This window comes from Ambystoma mexicanum, chromosome 6p, assembly GCF_040938575.1.
Source record: "Ambystoma mexicanum isolate Mex_15411 chromosome 6p, UKY_AmexF1_1, whole genome shotgun sequence".
Taxonomy (NCBI): domain Eukaryota; kingdom Metazoa; phylum Chordata; class Amphibia; order Caudata; family Ambystomatidae; genus Ambystoma; species Ambystoma mexicanum.
The window spans coordinates 1310960492-1310980673 of record NC_090935.1 but is presented as its reverse complement, the minus strand read 5'-3'; the positions used below and the strand labels follow the sequence as shown (position 1 = coordinate 1310980673).

Genomic DNA, 20182 nt, shown 5'->3' with positions numbered 1-20182 from the left:
TGGGAAAATCAGTATGAGAAAGTTGCATGTTAGGTGTAATGGTATTGCTTTGGAAAGGAGAGCTGGACAGAGTTCATTGGTTGCCTTGAACTGTGCATTGGGAATGCACAGTATATTCTCGGAGCACTGCTTTCCTTTGAAACTGCAAAGATGGGTAGTTGTTTCATTGACGTTGTGCTTTTTTCAGTCCTGGGGTTAATGTAAAGCACTCATGGGGTTAATGTAAAGTACATTGATTGAAGCTGTGATATACAGAAAGCATACTTTGGAAGTTACCGCAAAAACACAATTATTTGTTTAAGCAGGTCAGAAGGACCTTCACAAATAATCTGTGAAGCTGTAGAGATTTTTTCAGGCCCAGGACTTTTTGAACGTTTCTGACATGTAGGTAAGAGCCAGAACTTGTTGGCTTCAACTTCCCGCTTTTGATCAAGTGGTAGATGGGGATCAGCAAGGCAGGGTTGTGTTGGAGAGAATGATGGTCAGTTGGCCTTTGGACAGTGAAGTGTGGGGCTTGTTTTGCACCTTGGTAGCTCGACCCTGCAGAATCGAGTTGGCAATAAGGTAAATGAATATACGTGGTTGCCTTGGAGGGAGAACACCAGGGGCCACCATACTGGTGCTATGAACATCATATCTGGCCTGAGGCTTTGTTAAAATAATGCTGTGCCCGAGGTGCAATAATCCCTAATGGATGCCCTGCAAATCCTTGAAAATGTATGTGGCTAATGAGGGCGCTTGCTGGCTAAAGCCTTACCTCTTTTGGGTTGGAAGGACAGAACCTACATGTGCGGTGGTTCACTCATGTGAGTTCAATTCCTTCCTTCATGAAGTCTGGACTTGAGTATTTGCCCACCAGCATCATTGTTAAGAAATCTGTCTCTGATGGGGTTGTGGAGGTAAAGGAGCTTGGTTGTCCGGGAGCATGTTTGCTACCATCACCCATCTTCCACTGGCATAGCAGCATAGCTGCGGAACAGCCTACCAATACCTGCTTCACAGAAAAGTCACTACTGGAAATCTTTGCCTAAGACAGGTGCCTAGCATAACCGCACATCATGGGACTTCTGTTTGGCAATCACATGTCAGCCTAACTCACCCGGAGGTTTGCTGCTGCATACTGGAGGAGCTCCTGGTCGACAGGCAAACCCATAGAAACAAACTCATGCATGCTCACCTTTAGGTCCTGTGGGCCTCCGTCTCCTGAGGTGCTGCCTCCTCCCAGTCTTCCTGCTTCCCAGAGAGTGCAGCTTGGAGAGGGCATAAAAATCTGAGAGGATTCAGAGAAGGTGGTAGCAGTATTAGCTAGCAGGACGGAACGATGTAAAGCGTGGCAACATTTGAGGGAATGCTGCGAGGAGAGGTCAATTAGGTTAGCACATCGCAAGATTGAATCCCAACATGGGCAATTTAGCCATGCATCCTTCAAAAGACAATGCAATAATGCCCAATGAATTGGGTAATAATAGCTGCTATTATTCTAGAAGCATTGGAATCCACCATGAAGTGCTATAAAAATAAATAGTTGTTGATATTATTCTTGTTTTTATTAATGACATTAATAAGAATAACAATACACTAGCCATTCCCGGCGTAACATACACCTTTCTAGCAGATCTTAAAGGTCAATATTGGTCAGTAATTCATAGGATTAGTTCTGTCCCCTTCTTAAAAATTGGAAATTACCACGGATCACTTCCAGGAATGGGGCGTAAGGTCCCTGTGACTTATTAATGGTCATTGAAAAGGCTAAACTTATAGGTAACTGTCTTCTTTTGAATTTGAACGGCATATTTGTATCAGATGGAATGAGAGGTATGCGTGGTAAGTTCCACCGATTACACGGGCCCCTGTGATGTGTCTCTGTAAATGCGTAATTGTAAACCTTGTTCCAATGCAGAGTCCCTGTGATTGCATAAGATTGCGTAGTAGCATAATCACAGCACCTACTTTCAGTTTTAGCTCATGTGGAGGCATTCGTCCTACAGCGGTTTGCTCTTTATAGACTGCAACATTGAGCTGGTAATTAACTGTTCATTGACACTGGAACCGCTGTGCCGTGTGTGAAGAGAAGTGGGGGTGGAAAGAAGTAACCTGAAATTATTCTGAATGTTTGTGATAGTGAAAGGTGGACGGTGAACGGGACCGCACTGAACGATGCTCATTCTGTTTGTTAAAATGATAGCTACTGTTGAAGTGGAAGGGCACACAGAGGTACACTTTTCCATTTGGACAGCAGAGGGCAACCAACACTGTTGAATTGCATCAGCTAAGTACAGAAACATACCTAAGCGTCTTATATATATAAATAATAATACATTGAAACTGACTCTTGTTCCTAAAGCCCAGATGAGTAGGGTAATTTTGAACCACATTATTAGTTTGTTTTTCAGAGTATGATCTCATATTCCATGGCCAGTTATACATCTAAACCTGCCTGGGTCATAATTGTCACTAGTCTGGAGCCTGCAGTTTTGGCAGAACTTGGCCGCTGTTATGGCAAGCTAGGTAAGCCAACTTAATAAAGTGGGTCTGGTGTGTTCCTTAGTCACTCTGTGGGTTCGAGATCCTCACCAGTACAATCAGCCTCCCGCAGAGTGGCACAGATGCAGAGGAAGAACAGTTTTTTAAAACGAGGGGGAACGTCTGGGGTGATGGGAGGGGGTTGGGAAAGGGAATTAGTGGGGAGAAGAGCTGTGTCTTCCTTGCCTTTCAGAAGGGCATGAGGAAGGGCATCACCCTGATGTTGGTAGGGATGTGGCTTCTGAGTGTGCAGGCGTAGCAGGGGAATGCTTGCTTTCTTGCCTTCCTCTGGTGCTGCTAAAATCTTGCCTGTTTACATCTTGGCCCCTGGTATTGGCTGACCTGCTGAGATGGTGAGGTTTTCGGCCAGAGAGAATGTTTTCTTAATCATCAGTGCCTTGTAGAGGATGCAGGCCATCTTGAAGAGTTTAGTCGTGCAGGGGTAACCTGTGAAATTCTTTGAGTGGGCTGGTGACGCGGTTCAATTCATTGAGTTCTGCGATGAGTCAAGCGGTAGCATGCTGGACAGCTTTCAGTGGGGACAGTATTGCAGCTGGGACTCTTGCAAGGTTACTACAGAACCTGATGGCTGCAGAATGCCTCAAGCAAACTACTCATCCGATCCTGCGACCACCTGTGAGTGTGCACAGGACCCTTCGTCACAAAGAGACTATGGCCCGATTCATGGAACTTTTACCGTGGTGCAAAGTGACTTTGCACTGCCAACAAACGCCCAGATTCACTGAGTGGTGCAAAGTGTGTTTCTGCAGTGTCAAGTTACCTTGCACCAGTGCAAAGTCAGCGTAAAATCAGTGCAAAGTCACTTTGCACCGTGCAAAGAATTCCATGAATCAGGCCCAGTGTGCCTCACATCTCAGGTCCCTGGCAAAGCCAAGTTTCGTCACCGGACTGCCATGTATGTATGCATTGGACCTTTCCAGCCACGTGGGTGTAGGGCTGCAGCGAACCCTCTCCCCACCAGAGTGCAGGGGGTCTTAAAGTGGCGGACACCTGAAATGCTCTTTTCACATTAACACCCCTATTTTAGGAGTGGAAATCTTAAACAATGGGTGAACTTTGCAGGGAGATTCCGGGGAGCGGTAGGGCAGGCCTCCCTTGGGCATTCCCCTGCGCCTCGGCTGGGACAGGGCACACATCAGACGTAGGGAAAGGTGCCTCCCAGAGATGCCATCTCTTAGCACACCCCTTTAAGCACAAGTCATCCCCCCTGAAAGGCACTTTTTACACCCTCGGCATGGCCAGTATATGCATTAATTAGTTCCTGCGCACTGCATTAACAAAAGCATTCGAGCATGCAGCTATTTTTGAAAATTGCCATGGCACACGCAAATGGGGAAAACCTTTCGCCAATCTGCCCCATACTTTTTTATTTCTTCAAAATTCTTGTTGTGCAGTTTCTACTTCCTTCCCACGATGCCGTTCGCTTGCATGGCTTCTCCTGTTTCACGTAGGGATCGGGGAAGGGCCCTGGCTCCCACAGAGCCCGCTTATATAAAACATAAGGCCCCATTAGAGCTCATTTGAGATATTAAATTATTATATTCATTGACAGGAAGTCATGGTACACAACGGCATTTATTTATTTTTCACTCATAGAAAGGGTGAAAAGTTCCCTCTGCCAGATGTAGGCTGCACGTTGATCGGATGCTGGCGCGCTCAGAGGGTCAGCTTTGCCTGGCCTTTGCGGCACTGTATCTGATCATGAGCCAATCAGATCTGATGCACTGGGATTTTGGCATAGGTGCATTATGGAGTCATTACAGCAGCCGAGCAGGGACGTTATTCTTAGAATTACCATTGAAAAGGAGCATTCCTTTCTCCCAGGGTTTAATGCTTTTATCGGGAAGATCAAGACATGGAAACAGCAGAAGGGAAAATGTTAGAACCAGGAATGACCAACCCCTATTCAGGGGCCTAGGCTTAAGCCACAACAGATTCACATGAGAATGAGTTACACTCTCCTGTGGTTTGTAGTCTCGGGAGGATAGCTCTGTGGCAGCGTGCTCGCCTTGACACGGAGCAACACAAGTTCGATCTCCGGGTTCGCGCTTACAAACCTCTGGTAATAACCCAGCGCGTTATAAATAACCTACCATGGAATGACATGCACATTTTACGTTGTTATAACTTTTCAGCTGGTCTATAATTTGGTCAGCAATTACCCAATTCTCTGGAAAGTTTTGATATCGAGGGCAATTGCCCGCTGAGCATTTGGTGAGGATTGGTTTAGCTTTAGGATGTTTACGGATGGGCTGCGAATACAATATTTCAGAAGGCAGCACAGCGCGGCGCTAAAGATACAGGTGCACTGCAAACAGCTAAACCAGTGACCTGCAATCACAACTTTTATAGAGACTCTCACGAGTACAAGTGGCTTTCAGTGAAATCCCCCATACATTTATTTTTGTATAATTGTGACACTTCTTTGCCCTTAGAACTAATATATATATATGTATATATAGTTCAGTTTGTTTGTACTGTGTTAGCCAAGGGTTGAATAGATTGTTGATCCAGAAGAAAACGACGAGTCAATCCCTTAGTTAGGCTAACACAGTCATTCATTTTGCATATTTACGAGCTTTTGTGGAATGTCTCCACTTCCTCAGGCAGAGATGAAAAGAAGCATTTGAAAAACATCACAGCATTACAGCTTTCATAGCCCCTCCTGCAGATACCCTGTTATCTGGTCTGTACCTGGTTTGTAGTTTTGCTCAGAGAGGCGTGTGGATGTTCAACTCCCCCACACATTGCAATCTTCAAGGCCTAAATGGTACACTGTGTTAAATAGGGCAAAGTGGCGAGCAGGGAAAATAAATGAAAAAAACTGCCCACCCTCTTGGTGTGCTCTCAGGAAGGCAGGAGGGGTTGGTTAGGTGTCAGTCATTGTATGTGCAGTCCAGTTGAAGCTGTGCTGCACTCCATTTTCAGAGCCTGTTTCCTTGTTGATGACATCAAGGTCATCAATGCAGAAAACAGACTCCGAAAATGGAGCATGGTGCCGCAACTCAAGGTATGTTTTACTTTTTTAAAGTTATACACACCCTTAACACCCGCATAGGAACTACATGGGTGCTAACAGCGATGTAACCCTCCTGGCGGGCTGACCACTGCCAGTAATGGCCCGCCACCCGTGTTGAGGCACCCTGCTTTGCTTGGGCTCTTAACTTGGGTGGTGGGCCATTACCGGCTGGGTCGGCCCACTCCAGAGGCTTATATGGACTCATTAACACAACATCATAGTATTAGACTCAGCATCATTGCTGAGAGGTTCTGTATGTTCACCCATGGTTGGAAAGTGGCACGCTGAAACAAGCACAGTAGGACTCTTTTCGTAGAGACTACACAGGTGAAATGTGAGTTGAGACACAGCAAACTCGATCTCCTCATGTGCATTGCAGCAGTATGTTGAGTCTGTCCTGCAAAAAAGTGTTTGACTCTCGAGAGCACTTGGTGTGGAATTGGGTTTCATCCAAAATGACTGAATAAAAAATAGGGACGTTCCAAAAATCTGAAGGCTGAAAAGTTTGACCTAATCACGCATTCTGCGCTGGGGGCTGCGTGGGTGTCTCCCGCAACCTTGCTCACTATAATGTGACAGCTGTCCCAAAAAAATAAAAAGAAAAAAATAAAGGAAAGGACTCTGCGGCGCTGGTTCCCGATTAGGGAAGTGAAAGGGAACAGGCATTGCAGGGACACCGCGAGACGGAAGTTAAGTAAGTATGGGGTTTGGGGGTGTGGGTGGGGGTTTGGGCAAGTCAGTAATGTTCAGGGGAGAAAAGACCGAAGATTATTTCGAAAAAATTATCTTCTGTCTTTTCTCCCTCGAACATATCTGATTAGGTCGTTCAACCCCAAACCGTGGAATTGTACGCAACATGAGTTATATTTTCTTCCAAGATATGTTCAGCATATCTATTTGCGACAGGAACATTGTTGGGATTAATGGAACAATACTTTGAGGTTAGCTTTTAAATTAAATATCCTTGTTATGAGATATGTGTTGAAGCACACATATGAAAATGTATGTCATCCTATGTAAATCACACAACTTTAATGTAACCAAATATAACCACGTACTCTGTTCGTCATCTAACACAAAAAGTGCAATTCAAACAGTTTTGTGAATGGGGGGGCTGGTTTTTTAAAGTGCCTCCCCAATTTTCTGCAGTGTGAATCAAGTTGAAAATCTTCTCCCCCTTTTTTTAGCAATCGGTTTTTCTATCAGTCTGTGTTTTGTCATCAAGGGGCAGGGTTCTTTCCTTTCCTCATACGTGCCTCCTATCCCAGGGGAACTTCCAGGCATCGCTCTTATTGGCCGCGTACGTACATATCAAAGTTGGGAGCTACCCTGATACCTGGGGTACTGTATTACAAAGGTGACAGCAAATTAAGGGATTAGACCTTCAAATGTTTTTCTATGTCCTGTTACTTGGCATTTATATTGCGCTCTATATATCATTAGTATGACCTCAAAGCTCTGGTAGGCTGAACGCCCCCGGGAACTGTAGTTCTGGTCAGTAGAGAGAGATAGTGTCGCAGGGTGCGTGGGTGCACCAGATAAGTGTTCAGCTGATGTAATTGCCGGATGGTAGCTTCATCCTAACGTTAGGTGTGGTGCTGAAGATATCAGTTGGATGTGTGCAGTCTGGTGGGTGGACACCCAGACCGGGCTCTCACTGCGTTAGGCCTGAAGGACGCATATGTGAGCAATTAGCCGGAATGTAGATGAAAAAACAAATGCATTCAAGTAGAGTGCCTTTGGGGTTACCTCTGTGATGGTCTGTATTGGATGAGTAGAGTGCATTTGGGGTTTCCTCTGTGATGTTCTGTATTGGACGGGTAGAGTGCCTTTGGGGTTTCCTCTGTGATGTTCTGTATTGGACGGGTAGAGTGCCTTTGGGGTTTCCTCTGTGATGGTGTCTGTATTGGACGGGTAGAGTGCCTTTGGGGTTTCCTCTGTGATGGTGTCTGTATTGGATGGGTAGAGTGCCTTTGGGGTTTCCTCTGTGATGGTCTGTATTGATGGGTAGAGTGCCTTTGGGGATTCCTCTGTGATGGTCTGTATTGAACGGGTAGAGTGCCTTTGGGGTACCTCTGTGATGGTCTGTATTGGACGAGTAGAATGCATTTGGGGTTTCCTCTGTGATGTTCTGTATTGGACGGGTACAGTGCCTTTGGGGTTTCCTCTGTGATGGTGTCTGTATTGGATGGGTAGAGTGCCTTTGGGGTTTCCTCTATGATGGTCTGTAGTGGATGGGTAGAGTGCCTTTGGGGTTTCCTCTGTGATGGTCTGTATTGAATGGGTAGAGTGCCTTTGGGGTTTCCTCTGTGATGGTCTGTATTGAACGGGTAGAGTGCCTTTGGGGATTCCTCTGTGATGGTCTGTATTGAACAGGTAGAGTGCCTTTGGGGTTTCCTCTGTGATGGTCTGTATTGGACGGGCCAATGACTCCTCTGTGGTTTGACCTTGCAGATTCACTACGCGGGAGCTGCGGACAGCGTGGTCCAGTTCATCTTCTATCAGCCAATCATCCATCGGTGGCGGGAGACGGATTATTTCCCTTGCTCAGCATCATGTGGCGGAGGTAACTGTCCAATATTCCCAGAAGCCCCTGCCATAAGGTCAATGTGCAGGTAACTTGTAAGAAACACAAGCTAGCGTTTTGTTGCCTTTTCTGTACTGTAAAATGGACAACGGACACCTGCTTCTAGTAGTTTTTTCCCCTCTAGATAGTGGAACACAGTCGAACAGTAGCAAGTCTTGACTGAATGAATGATTGACATATCATGGACCTTATTTTACAAAAGGTCTCTAATGATGTTGGTTGCATTGCTCTCGCCGGCATTGTAGGACAGAATTGCATGCATTAGGGTACTTGCACAGCGGACTTGCGCATTGTTGTAACATGTACATTGTGAATAAGCTTTGTATGAAATGTGCGATCAAATCTGAAATGCATTTGCTGGGCATTAGGCAAGACATAATAACATTTGAATTGGCGCAAACCCGCGCAATGTAGACAAATGGCAGTGAGACTAAGGGCGTTTTCCAATGGGATTGCACCATTATAAAACGCTTTCGTGAATCAGGCCCTAACTATCTATAATGAGAAGTCTGCCTTCTGCTTAAACGATTTTTGAGGTTGGTTTCCTACTTTTTATTTGAATTGTATTTCTCTAACTAACATGCGAGGTGAGGGAGGTGTGTGGGTAATTTGGGAAACAAATAATCCTTCATTTTAAATATTATCATGTGACCTTTTCTAGTGAAGACAAGAAAGGGGAGATGTATTTTGAAGCTCTTGTGGGTGTTAAAATGGTTCCATGTCTTTTCGCCGATGGTCTTTTTTCCAACGGGTGTTTTGCTGCAGGGGTTTTGCCGAAAAACATCATCGAAATTCTGTTTGAATTATTTCTGGGGGCTTCACCCCACACCCCTCTTAATTTCATAATTGTTTAATTTACCTTCCCCCAACCGTTTATTTACCCTTTCCTACCCCCCCAAACATTTTGATGGGAATTTTCAGCAAAACTCATGCAGCAAAACACCCATCGGAAAAACAGGTGCCGGCAAAAGGACGCGATACTGTTCAAATAATAGCAATCTTCGTGTGACTGTCAGGATCGTGGTCACACACAAGCTGATGAAACACCTGAGAAGCTGAGTACGACGTTCCATAAGAGTAACACTCAAGGTCGGACAATGACTTAGGAGATTGGGGTCCAGATGCTCTCCAGGGCACTTTTTGTAAAACCCAAATTAGAATATGTGTAGCTTGTTCTGAAGACAGCACTATACTTTCCATACTCCATGCACTGTTGCCACCTCTGGAAAATGTGTGGTGCTAATCCACACACATTTTCCTATGCTCACCGCATGACATACACAGACATGTGTAACCTGGCTGGACACAGCCCACAGCAGTCCTCCCTGTCATATTTATTTGGGATCTGACAGGTGAAGTACACAATGCATCTCAGAGGGGGAGGGCCAAAACCTTCCTCCTGCCATGGCCAGCCTAATTAACTATCAAAGCTTCATGGATCCGCCATGTCCATTTGTTTATCCTCTGCAGATGGTGGCAGCAATTAACATAATTAACATACTAATACAGTACACTTCAAAAAGGCCCACATGGGGCATGACTGCAGAGGCTAAAACAAAGGAGGCAGGAAAACCCCAACAATCTTTGATATGCACTGTGTCAACCTGATGCCAGCTCCTGCCTCTCAGTATCAAGGGCAGTGACCTGTCATTTCTGGGACAGATGTTTACAGTAGTCATCCCTGCAGGGGGACCCCATTCAGAAGATACAAGTATGTGTTTTGGCGCTGACTGAAAGTCTGGTCTCGCCAGAGCTTCAAGGGAGACCTTCCGCTTTAATCAGGAACCAAAGAGAGCTCAATTAACCAGAGACCCTTTGATACACAACAGACAGGAAGATGGGTGGGATTTAGTATTACATGTTTACACCCCTTTACCTTTTCTGTTGCAAAGCACTCTGGTTATGACCTCACGCATACAGGAGAGTGTTGGTGGGGACCCAGGATTGATTCATTAAGGTGGGCTTAGCCTATGCCAATCACTGTGGCCCATTTGGCTTTAAACGAGGCCTGAGCCCCTCTTCTCTGCAGATCATCTGAAGACTTTGCAAGGAGTAACAAGAATAACTCATTTGGACCCTGGCTGAAGGTACAGTCTGCCTTAGTGAAGGAAGGCCAGGATTGCCAAAGAGGGAAGCAAGATCCCTCCCCTAAATATCTCACAGGGAACAGAGGGAGATACTGAATCCAGAGGACCCTATAGCAGCTCCAGAACCGGTACCCAGCCAGCACACAGCATACCCTGCTAGGATCTGCAAGCAAGCTTCCTAGGTGGGTAGTGCCATAGAGTCTCTGAACCAAACCCAGAAGAAGGCTGTTGCCTGCAACACTCTCCTAAGCATTGGGCCGTCCACCTTAAAGGAAGACACGAGCCCAGTGAAGAAGCTAGGAGGGGTGCATCGACAAGCATCAACCAGCATCCATCTTAAGGACATTTTTGAGCCAGTCGAGGCCCTCGAGCTGCAACTGACTGCATCGCAACTGTTGTTCCACCGCAATCACTCATGCTGGCTTAGATGCCTCAACCAGTGCCTCAGACGTGCCAACCTTCACTGAGACAACAATTCCTGACCTCGAGCCGCAATGTAGGCCAGTCTGCAGCAGTCTGTCCAACCTCGCTCGCCGAACTGCCTGCCACCTGATACCCAGAGCTGCCTCTCAACTTGAACTCTGTTTCAGAAGCTGCAAATAAAGCAGAATTTATAAATAAAATAAATACAAATGCAAAGCACCTGGAAACCGACTCAACACTGTCAAGCACCAAGAACATCCACACACACAAGGTACATTGTGGTTCTGCCCCCCTGGTCCTTCTCCAAAGGCCCCTAGTGACATTCTCCCTTTGTGCTGGAACCAATGATCCTTGAACTATTGTGATTAATTACTTTACCAACTACCGTCCGGTCCATGTCCAGAGTGCATCCCCTTTCAGTCTTGAAACTGTCTCTCCTCTGCATTCCTTCACAATGTAGGTTGTATATTGTAGTGTGCTAGAACCGTCTATTGTCATAATAATAAGGTAGATATGTGTATACAACCTTGATTGGATAGTACCTTTTATCATTGGGAAATAAATGTATTTTTGATGTTACAACTAACCAACGATCCATGACCTTGTGGAAATAGGCCTTATGTTCCGTCCACGTTACCAAAATTGCAGAAGGAGGTTTATAATTTGCTTGTGTTTCCAATCTGTTCAGATCCCTTCTGGTGTGCTAGAGGTGTGCGGCTGATTGATGGTTTAGAAACCGATATTCATCCCTGAACCACTCTTACCCCGGAATTTGATTTGTCACAGTACCTCTAAACGAATAGCAAGTTGCCATTGATTAATAATGCTTTGGTGGAAGTATCCAGTTGACTAAGAGCCACCAGCCAACAACGCCTCTAAGCAAGCCCTAACCAGAAAATATACCTTTCATTGGCCTGTCCAGTGTCCTAGTCTTTCTACAAGTCCCGACAGCAAAATGCAACCGGACCAATGAGAACTTCAGCTGTGCTCCGCCACAAAAGCACAGATTTTATTTTGCAACACAAAAATTTAGCCTCTTCCCATATATAATGCCTACGTAGGAAGTATGTTTCCCCAGTAGTGTTTAAATAGGCGATATTGTGCGTGCACTGAGTACTTCCCATACTGCTCGCTCTCGGATCCACCCTCTTTTGCGCGTGCTAATGAGGCATTCAGGGTCGGACTGGGCCATAACATTGTCTCTGGCACCAATGAAAAAGTGGCCCACAGTTGCAAATGGCTAGTCATTGCTTTTGTGACACTGTTTGAATAGCCACCAAGGGGGAGTTTTTTGGTAAAATGTGATGCAAATTGTGCATTTTAAAGAATATTTATTCAGCAACATTGGTCAAAACTACTAGCCGCTGACTGAATTAACTCATCAAACTGGCCCAAATTAGCCAAAAAAGTTGCCCATTTTAACCAAAAAAAACTTGCCCACATCAGCATTTTGTGTTTTTGGTTCGCCCATGGGGCTACTGCCCTATAGGCCAGTCTGAGCCTGGAGGCATTGTTATCTGGAAGAGCGGGCCGGGCCGGCCCTGCTGATAGAGGCCTGACTGAGTGGGTCAGCCTGCCGTGGAGGACAAAAACACCATTATCGCCCCAAATGCACAATGCGAGTGCTGATGTTGTCTTGTAACCAGAAAAACAGAAAAAGGAAACGTAGCTTCAGCAGCAGAAACACCAGTGCTGTTGGCTGTAGTTCGTTTTCCGTGTTGTTTTTGCTGATTTAAACATCACTGAAAAGTGATTCCTGCCAAGAGCAGAGGTGTTTGCGATTTGAACCCAACTTTTTTTTTCTTCATTTTTTGGGGTGGAAGGCGGATAAAAGGGCTTCAGTGCGGTATTTTGCATTGTCGGTTGTCAATTAGGGGGGGTGTTAAGGCAAGGGGAGAATGGAGCCACCGCGGGATGGGGTACACAGCTCCGAGTTTGCATTGAACGCGGGCTTGCACCAGTGAATACAGTCCATGTTCTGAACAGCCTGATGTCAAATGTCAACAACTTTTTTGCAATTTGTAACTCCACATGTACCGCTCCTGTCCTTCTGCAGTCGGCACATGTGCAGAATCTCACCACAAAGCCACCTCACGCACACACGTGTAGCTCTCCTTCCCTGCACTCGGCCACGAGCTTACCCCAGAATACCTCTTCTCCTGAACAGGCACTGTAGTTCGCAGACCTTCTACAATGTTTGATGACCTCCTTCTGGAGCCCGGAACTCCCACCCTGACCGTCTTGCGCATTAACTGGAGCACTGTTAAGCACGGTTTCAAGGATTCTCACTGGCTAGCCCGGGGTAAGTAAGCACAGTCCCCTGCTTGGCCACAAACCCATTAACATGCAGCCACCTGCAGTTTGCAACCTCATTGCAGGGGGGTGCGCCGCATGGTCTTTACCACCAATCACCTGCTCACTAACACATTTTTTTTTTATTTTAAATAAAAAATTAAAAAATAACCTATCATTGGAAATCAAGAGCAACAGAATCTATGTGAATACTGCAAAAAAATAATTTCGATTGTACCCCTTTTTACTGCATATATATATGGGGGGGTGACCGCCCTCCCCCACAGCCCCCTAACAACCCACAACCTTTTTGATTTACTTAAACCACCCTTACCCACGTATATATGTGGTAAAAATCGTGTCTCGAATTACGGGATTTGGGAATTCGACATTTTGGGCATTCTCTGTTTTGGTACTATCGCGAGCAACACAAGGTGGCAGGAAATAATAGGAATGGCGGCGTAGTGAAGTAGGTTTCAACATGGGATCTTGCTCCCAGATCCAAGCCGTGTGGCCTGAAGTAACCGAGATGATCCGTTGTAACAGCCAATTGGAGATGTGCGCCTTTGCCTCCAAATCCAAGTGGCCCAGAGTTCCACCGAGAACCCATACACTTAATGGAGGCTCGAGATGAGAGGGCCGTGCAGAGAAAGCTCAGCTTGGAGTGTAGCACTACATCTTCCAACCTGTTGGCACAGAACCTTGGAATGCCATTATGCCCGACACCTGGCACTTCGGCACGCTGCTAATGCCAAGCGCAGAACCGGATGGTTTCACATATTTTCTCGAGCTCGGCACATTCCACCAGCATAAGGTAGTGCCCACATCTGCTTCAAGACCTTGATTAACAACAAAAGTACAACGTGTTCAGAATGTTCTATTAGCACTTTGAATGTTAAAGGTAGGGTTGCAAAGGGTGATGTCAATTTTAGAAATTATGCTTGCTGTTATCTTACCGCTAGCCTTTTTCTGAAGCTGCAGTGACATCACACCGTGCCAAGTGTTCGCCATGCTCCCACAACCGGATCCGTCTGCAGTCTCTTTGGAATGTCCCATGGTGAGCTGGCAGCATTACCCATTTTTCCAGTGTGTGTTTTGCTTTTCTCCGTGGATCATCAGAGTGCAAGATACTTCACCGTTTGAAGACCTCTTATGAGATTCGCCACCGAGTTGTGGATCAAGACAGTCCTACATGGCCTGAGGATCCCGACTCCAATTGGGTTTTATTGGAAAAAATCGTAATTCCTGCCATCAATGGGCCTGGAAGGAAAAGTACATCATATTTGACACCCAAAAGCATGGATTCCAACTCAATTTCTGATTGACAGTGCATTTTGGCTTAATGTAAGCCATGGCATACCGCCACACTAGATGCACTTCAAAGTACTGCCTGCCGGCATGGCGCGCAACTCGTGCGTCCTCGTGTTTAGATGGAGTAGGTTAACGAATTGTTGCCTTTGACCATCTCACACCCCTTGGAGATTTTAATGTATGGGCAGATCACACTGCCTCATGTGATGTCATGGGAAACATGAAATCACCCTCTCTTCAACATGATCAGTCTCACACAAGTCAGTGGACATACCTGTGATCTGGCTTTTGCTAATGCGGGTAATGAGATACTGAATCTCCTCTTTAAAGTGAAATGATGAGCCAATTGTTTTTGGTATTGGTAGTCTTATTGCGAGCGAGTAAGAAAAACAAGCATTGGCAATGCCAACAGTTTTGGCTTTTCTGCATGCATAGGAAAGGTGTTTGCCAGAGATTGCTGTAGTGGTTTTAACTGGCCATCGATGGTAGCAGCTCCAAAATGGTGCGAGTGCACAGGCATATAATTTCATTTGCCAGTGCTTTTTTTAAAAGGACTTCATTGAAGGGCACTTATAGTACTATCAAGTGGTTGAAGGCAGACATGGTCAATACATTAGTATTACACCAGTAGGGCCTTTACGGCTCCAATTAAGTAATTAACGCTCAGGAGACTGCTTAGAAAAAAACGGACAGGCACTTGGAGCACACCGTTTGGTCATAAGGCTTGATAAAGCTAGCTCAAAGAGATGCCAGGATGTTGTGTTTTGGGCGGGAGGGGCAGGAAGTGGCTGGGAATGGTCCTAGGGATTAGCTTGCGCAGCCAATGGCTGCCTTAGTAACTAAACAACACCTACAAGCTTTGTGTCCCTGCTGATGTGCCATTTCTCGCTAGCTTTCCATATAAAGTTCAAGTGAACCATACTGCTGGTTCTTCTAGATGATTCCCAGCCGATTGGTGCCAATTCATTGCCAACTGTGCACATAAATTCTCTTCTTCATTAACTTTAATCCACTATCCGATTTCCAATATTTGAACCTACTGTATACAGAAGTGCCGTGTCACTCACTGGTCCACTGACACCCACTATCACAACTGGATTTCGAACCAAATCAAATCTCCATTTTTGTCTGAGCAAGTATTAGCTGACAGAATGTAAGCTACTACATGTTAGGACCGGAGGGGCCTGCGTAATAAAGACAGGCACACCGAGCGTTTGGAGTACGTCTTCTTTATTTACCTTACAACTTCTTTCTGCCCGCAGGCACTCCCTCCCCCCGACGTCACGCGTCACGTGGCCGGACCACGTGACTCGGTCCATGTCTCTTAAAGAGACAACTCAGTGTAACATCACCCCCGGACAAATGTCCTTGCAACAACAACATTAACATTCTTCAACTAGGCACAACGGTTTCTTCACGACCCGATGGGGTCGACCGTTGGCGGCTTCTCCCGGATCATCTTCTGTCTCTTGCGCTCTCCTCACTCCTGGGTGAGCTAAAAATCTCGGTGGTGACCACAGCGAGTCTCTCGGGTCCATAGGCATTGGTCCCGGATCAGGGGGATCTCGTTCCTGCTGGCCCTGAACGGTGGTGAGTTTAAACTGCGAGAAATTCCGAGTTATTTCCCGCTCTTCATTTTCAGCTGTTACCATGGTTCCTTTCGTGGCCGTCACGAGAAGCGGCTGTGGGGAGAACCTTGGGTCAGTCTTTTTGACCATCGTCTGTTGGACCAGTACTTCATCTCCTACCTGGATCTCTTTCGGGCGAGCACCTCTTTTCTCATCTGTTCGGATGCAGGCCCGTTCCTTCCGTTCCGCATCTCGCTCTAGGACTTCCGGATCTGCTTCCGGTTTGTTGTTGGGGTGTCTTATGATGCGAGTGCGAACTTGGTATTTTACCATCATCTCAGCCGGCGTCCTATTTGTGGCCTCGTGTGGCGTGTTTCGATAGTCCCGAAGCATCCTGCACAGGGCCTGGTGAGGGTCAACATTTTCTAGTCTGGCTCTTTGTAAGGTCTTCTTGATTGATGACATGAATCTCTCGGCCATCCCGTTGGCTTGTGGCCATCTTGGTGTTATCTTCTGGTGTCTGAAACCCAGATGCTTGGCGAAAGTTGCGAAGTCGTGACCACAGAACGGCGGGCCGTTATCCGACTTGATAACTTCTAGTATGCCCCACTCGCTCACAACCTCGTCGAAGACAGCTGCTATGTGGGCAAAGGCTGTTGACGGCGACTTTTTCACGATTGGGAAGCGAGAGTGCTCGTCAATGAACAGTAGTAGGTACTCGCCAGACTCGAGGGGCCCGTAAAAGTCTATTGCCACTCTTTCCCATGGGTGATCGGGGATCTGAAGTGACTGTAGTGGTGCGGGGGCTTCGGCCCTGGTTGTGCATTGACATGCCATGCAGTTTTGTACCCATCGGTCTACTAGCGCGTCAAGGAATGGGAACCATACATGGCATCGAAGTTGCAGTTTGGTGTTGTCTGCCCCGCGATGGCCTTCATGGGCCGTCTTTATAATGTCCGGTCGTAGGGCTGCTGGGATTATTATTCTGCACCCTCGGAGGAGTATGGACTTGTCCTTGACGGCTAGTTCTGTATGAACTTTTGCAAGCCTTTCCAGTTCATCTCGATTCGCGTCCGGATGTTCCGTCAGAAGCTTCCTGTATGACTTCCATCTGTTGTGTTCTGTGAGGTTGATAGCCAGTGCTATGGACGGATCAGCAGCTGACGCCTCTGCGACTGTCTCGAGTGAAATTGCCGGAGGGAGTGCGTTTGTGGTGACATAGCTGATGTATTCTACATCTCCCTTTCGCTGTGTGGCTTCTCCCGTGGGGTGTCTCGACAAGTAGTCCGCTGGGTTGTGTTCCCCCCCGGACGATGTATTATCATATTCCTGCAGGCGGATACCCCACCGTTCAATTCGTGGTGGCATCTTGGTTCGTGGGTTGCCGAACAGTGAGAGGAGGACTTGATGGTCCGTTATTAGGGTAAATTTTTTTCCTATGACAAAGTTGTGGAAATGCTCGCATGCCCAGACTGCTGCTAGGCTTTCCTTTTCCGCCTGCGAATACGCGGACTCAGGTTTCGAGAGAGCTCTGCTGGCATAGGCCACCACATGTCTCGGGTGGGTGTCTGTTCCATTTGTTTGGGCGAGGATGGCACCCAGCCCGACTGGACTTGCATCGACCACGATTTCAGTGTGCCAGCTGGGGTCAAAGTAGGCAAGTTTTCTGGCTTCCGCTAGGTATTGCTTGATGGAGTCGAACGCATCTTGGCATTCTGCCGTCCAGGCGAAGAGCATCTCTTTTTGAAGGAGTTTCCTGAGCGGTTCCGTGATTGTGGCATAATGGGGTATGTATCTCACGCAGTAACCTGCCATCCCCAGAAACGATCGCACGTCCGCTATTTGCCTTGGTTCTTGTAGGCTGAAGATTGTCGCCACTTTGTCGGGATCCGGTGTCATTCCATCCGCGGAGAATATGTGGCCAAAGAACTTCAGCTTGGTCTTGCTGAATCGACATTTGTCGACGTTGAGGGTGAGTCCAGCGTCTTGAATGGCTTTGCAGGTAGCGCGGAGAGCTACATCGTGTTCCTCCTTCGACTTGCCAAATACTAGGATGTCGTCGCTGTAGTTAAGTGCTCCCCTGATTGGGCGAATGATTTGCCTGATGGTTTCATGGAAAATCTCTGCGGCCGACGAAATGCCAAAGTTAAGGCGCTTATACCGGAATAAGCCATCGTGCGTGGCGAATGTGGTTATGCCTCTGGATTCTGGATGAAGTACCAGTTGGTGGTAACCCTGGTTAAGGTCCAGTTTTGAAAAAAGGGTGGACTTATTTATTTGGACGATCATGTCCTCGATTCGGGGGCCGGGGTGTCGCTCACGCTGGATCGCGGTGTTGGCGACGCGCATGTCGACGCAGAGTCTGAGCTGTCCCCCCTCTTTTGGCACGATGACTAGTGGGGAGACCCACGGGGTCGGGCCCACTGCTGGTTCAATTATGTCATTTTCTAGGAGCTGTTTGAGTTCAGCTGACATGGCAGCTTGGAGGTGGAACCCGACTCTCCTCGGGTGCTGGGGAACCGGGCGAACTGCGGGGTCAATATGTAGTTTAACTGAGGGTCCTTTCAACTTTCCTAGGCCTTTGCAGGTGAGGGGGAATTCTTTCAGGATGGTGTCTTTTGATATCGAGTCCATCTCCCTGGGTTCCGCTTGGACGTTTGACACGCTCTCTTTCGCTACTTGGGTTGGTTCTGATGTGTAGATCTTGTCACCATCTCGGACGTGTATGTCTATGAGTCCCAGGGAGGAGGCCGTCCTGTTGCTGAGGAGGCACCTTCCTTTCGTTGGACTGCGAATTACGTGTATGCTTGTCGTTATGGCACGGTTGCCGTGAATGAGGTGACGGGCGAAGAAGCCAATTGATTGTAGTGGAGTGTCGGCGCCCCATTGATATATCTTGGACTCAGAAGGCACTAAGGCCGGTTTCTGGAGAATTTGGTGGAACTCCTTTTCTCCCATTATGTTGACCGTAGCTCCTGAGTCAACCAGGAAACAGAATTGGTGGCCTCCTATTTCCATTGGTATCTTGGGTGCCTCGCGTGCTTGTCCTTCGTCCATGATGAGGTTGACGTATTCATCTTGCCGATAGTGATCAAACTGATAACCTTCCTCTTCGGGGTGCTGTTGGTCCACCTCGTAGTGAGAGATGGGTGCTGGGGGCCCGTCATATTCATCTCTAATGCGGGATATTTGTTCATATTCTCCGTCGCCTTGGGGTTCTTCCGAAGGGTAGACGTCTTCAACTACCCTGACATACCTTCTCGGGTTTTGTTGAAAAGGGCGCGATGGATAGCCTTGGCTTTGTGGATTCCTGTAGGGTATTTTGAACTGTGAGGCGACTGGCGGTCTTTGGGTTGGGAACGGTTTGCCCTCTCTGCAGACCGATTGGAAATGTCCCTCTCTCCCGCAGTTGCCGCATTTCTGGGACAATGCGGGGCATGTCCCTGCATGGGGATACGGCATTCCACAGCGGTAACACTGGCGTTGCATTCTCTGAATTGTTGAGTAGGTGAGGTTGGGTCCTCTCTCTGTTGTCCTGGCATTATTGGCCTGCATGGCTGCGATCACCTCGCTGTTATCATGCTTGGAGGAGGCGGTGCCAGTTATCTGCGTCACTTGCTTTTCGACTCTCTCCAGGATCCTTGCCATCTGGCTGACTTCATCAATCGTGACGGGTTTTTTTAACAGTTCTTCTTTAGCGTTTGGGATACGCACCCTTCAATCACTCTCAACCTAATGGCTTCGTCTAGGGAGAACGCGTGGAACTGGCAGTTCGCACCTTTTATTCGTAAGCGGGTGATGAACTCGTCGACCGTTTCATCTGCCCTCTGCGTGCACTGATTGAAAATGTATCTTTCGTAATCCCTGTTGGGTTCAATCACCAGCCGTCTGTTCAGGGCTGCAATAAGGGCTGGGAAGTCCGCTTGCTCTGCCGGTGGAATGGTTTTCAGTAGTATTTTAATGTCGTTCCCCGCGAGGTTCAGAAACATGCTGCGTAGTCTTGGGGACTTCTCTTCACCCGCGGCGTCAATGAAGGTGTTGAAATCTTCCAACCACTCGACCCACCTTGGGCCTTTATCTGCCTGCGGCATCATGGAGAAGGGGGGGGGCATGCGCCATGCCGTGGTTGCTGTGCTCCCCGCTGGGGTAGGGGGGCCCGGGGCCTGCTGATCTTGGGGTGCGCTCATTGTAGCGGTGAGCGGTGCAGTTCACTTGCGTGTGTCTGTCTCTGGGGGACCGTTGCCTTGGTGGCAGGTGCTGTGAGCTGGCGGGCAGCGCAGGGTGACACCCACCTTTCACCGGGGTCCCGCTGGCGGTCTCCGGAGCCTGTATGGTGTGGCAGGCGGGTGGT

General features: G+C 47.5%; 1 protein-coding gene across 1 annotated transcript in view; it reads left to right on the top strand.

Moving 5' to 3' along the window:
- Positions 1-20182, top strand: part of ADAMTSL1 (ADAMTS like 1) — a 941617-nt gene that overhangs the window by 369913 nt on the left and 551522 nt on the right. The window contains exon 8 of the mRNA XM_069625973.1: positions 8018-8129. Coding sequence (XP_069482074.1) covers positions 8018-8129 — 112 coding nt within the window. The remainder of the gene's footprint in view (positions 1-8017; positions 8130-20182) is intronic.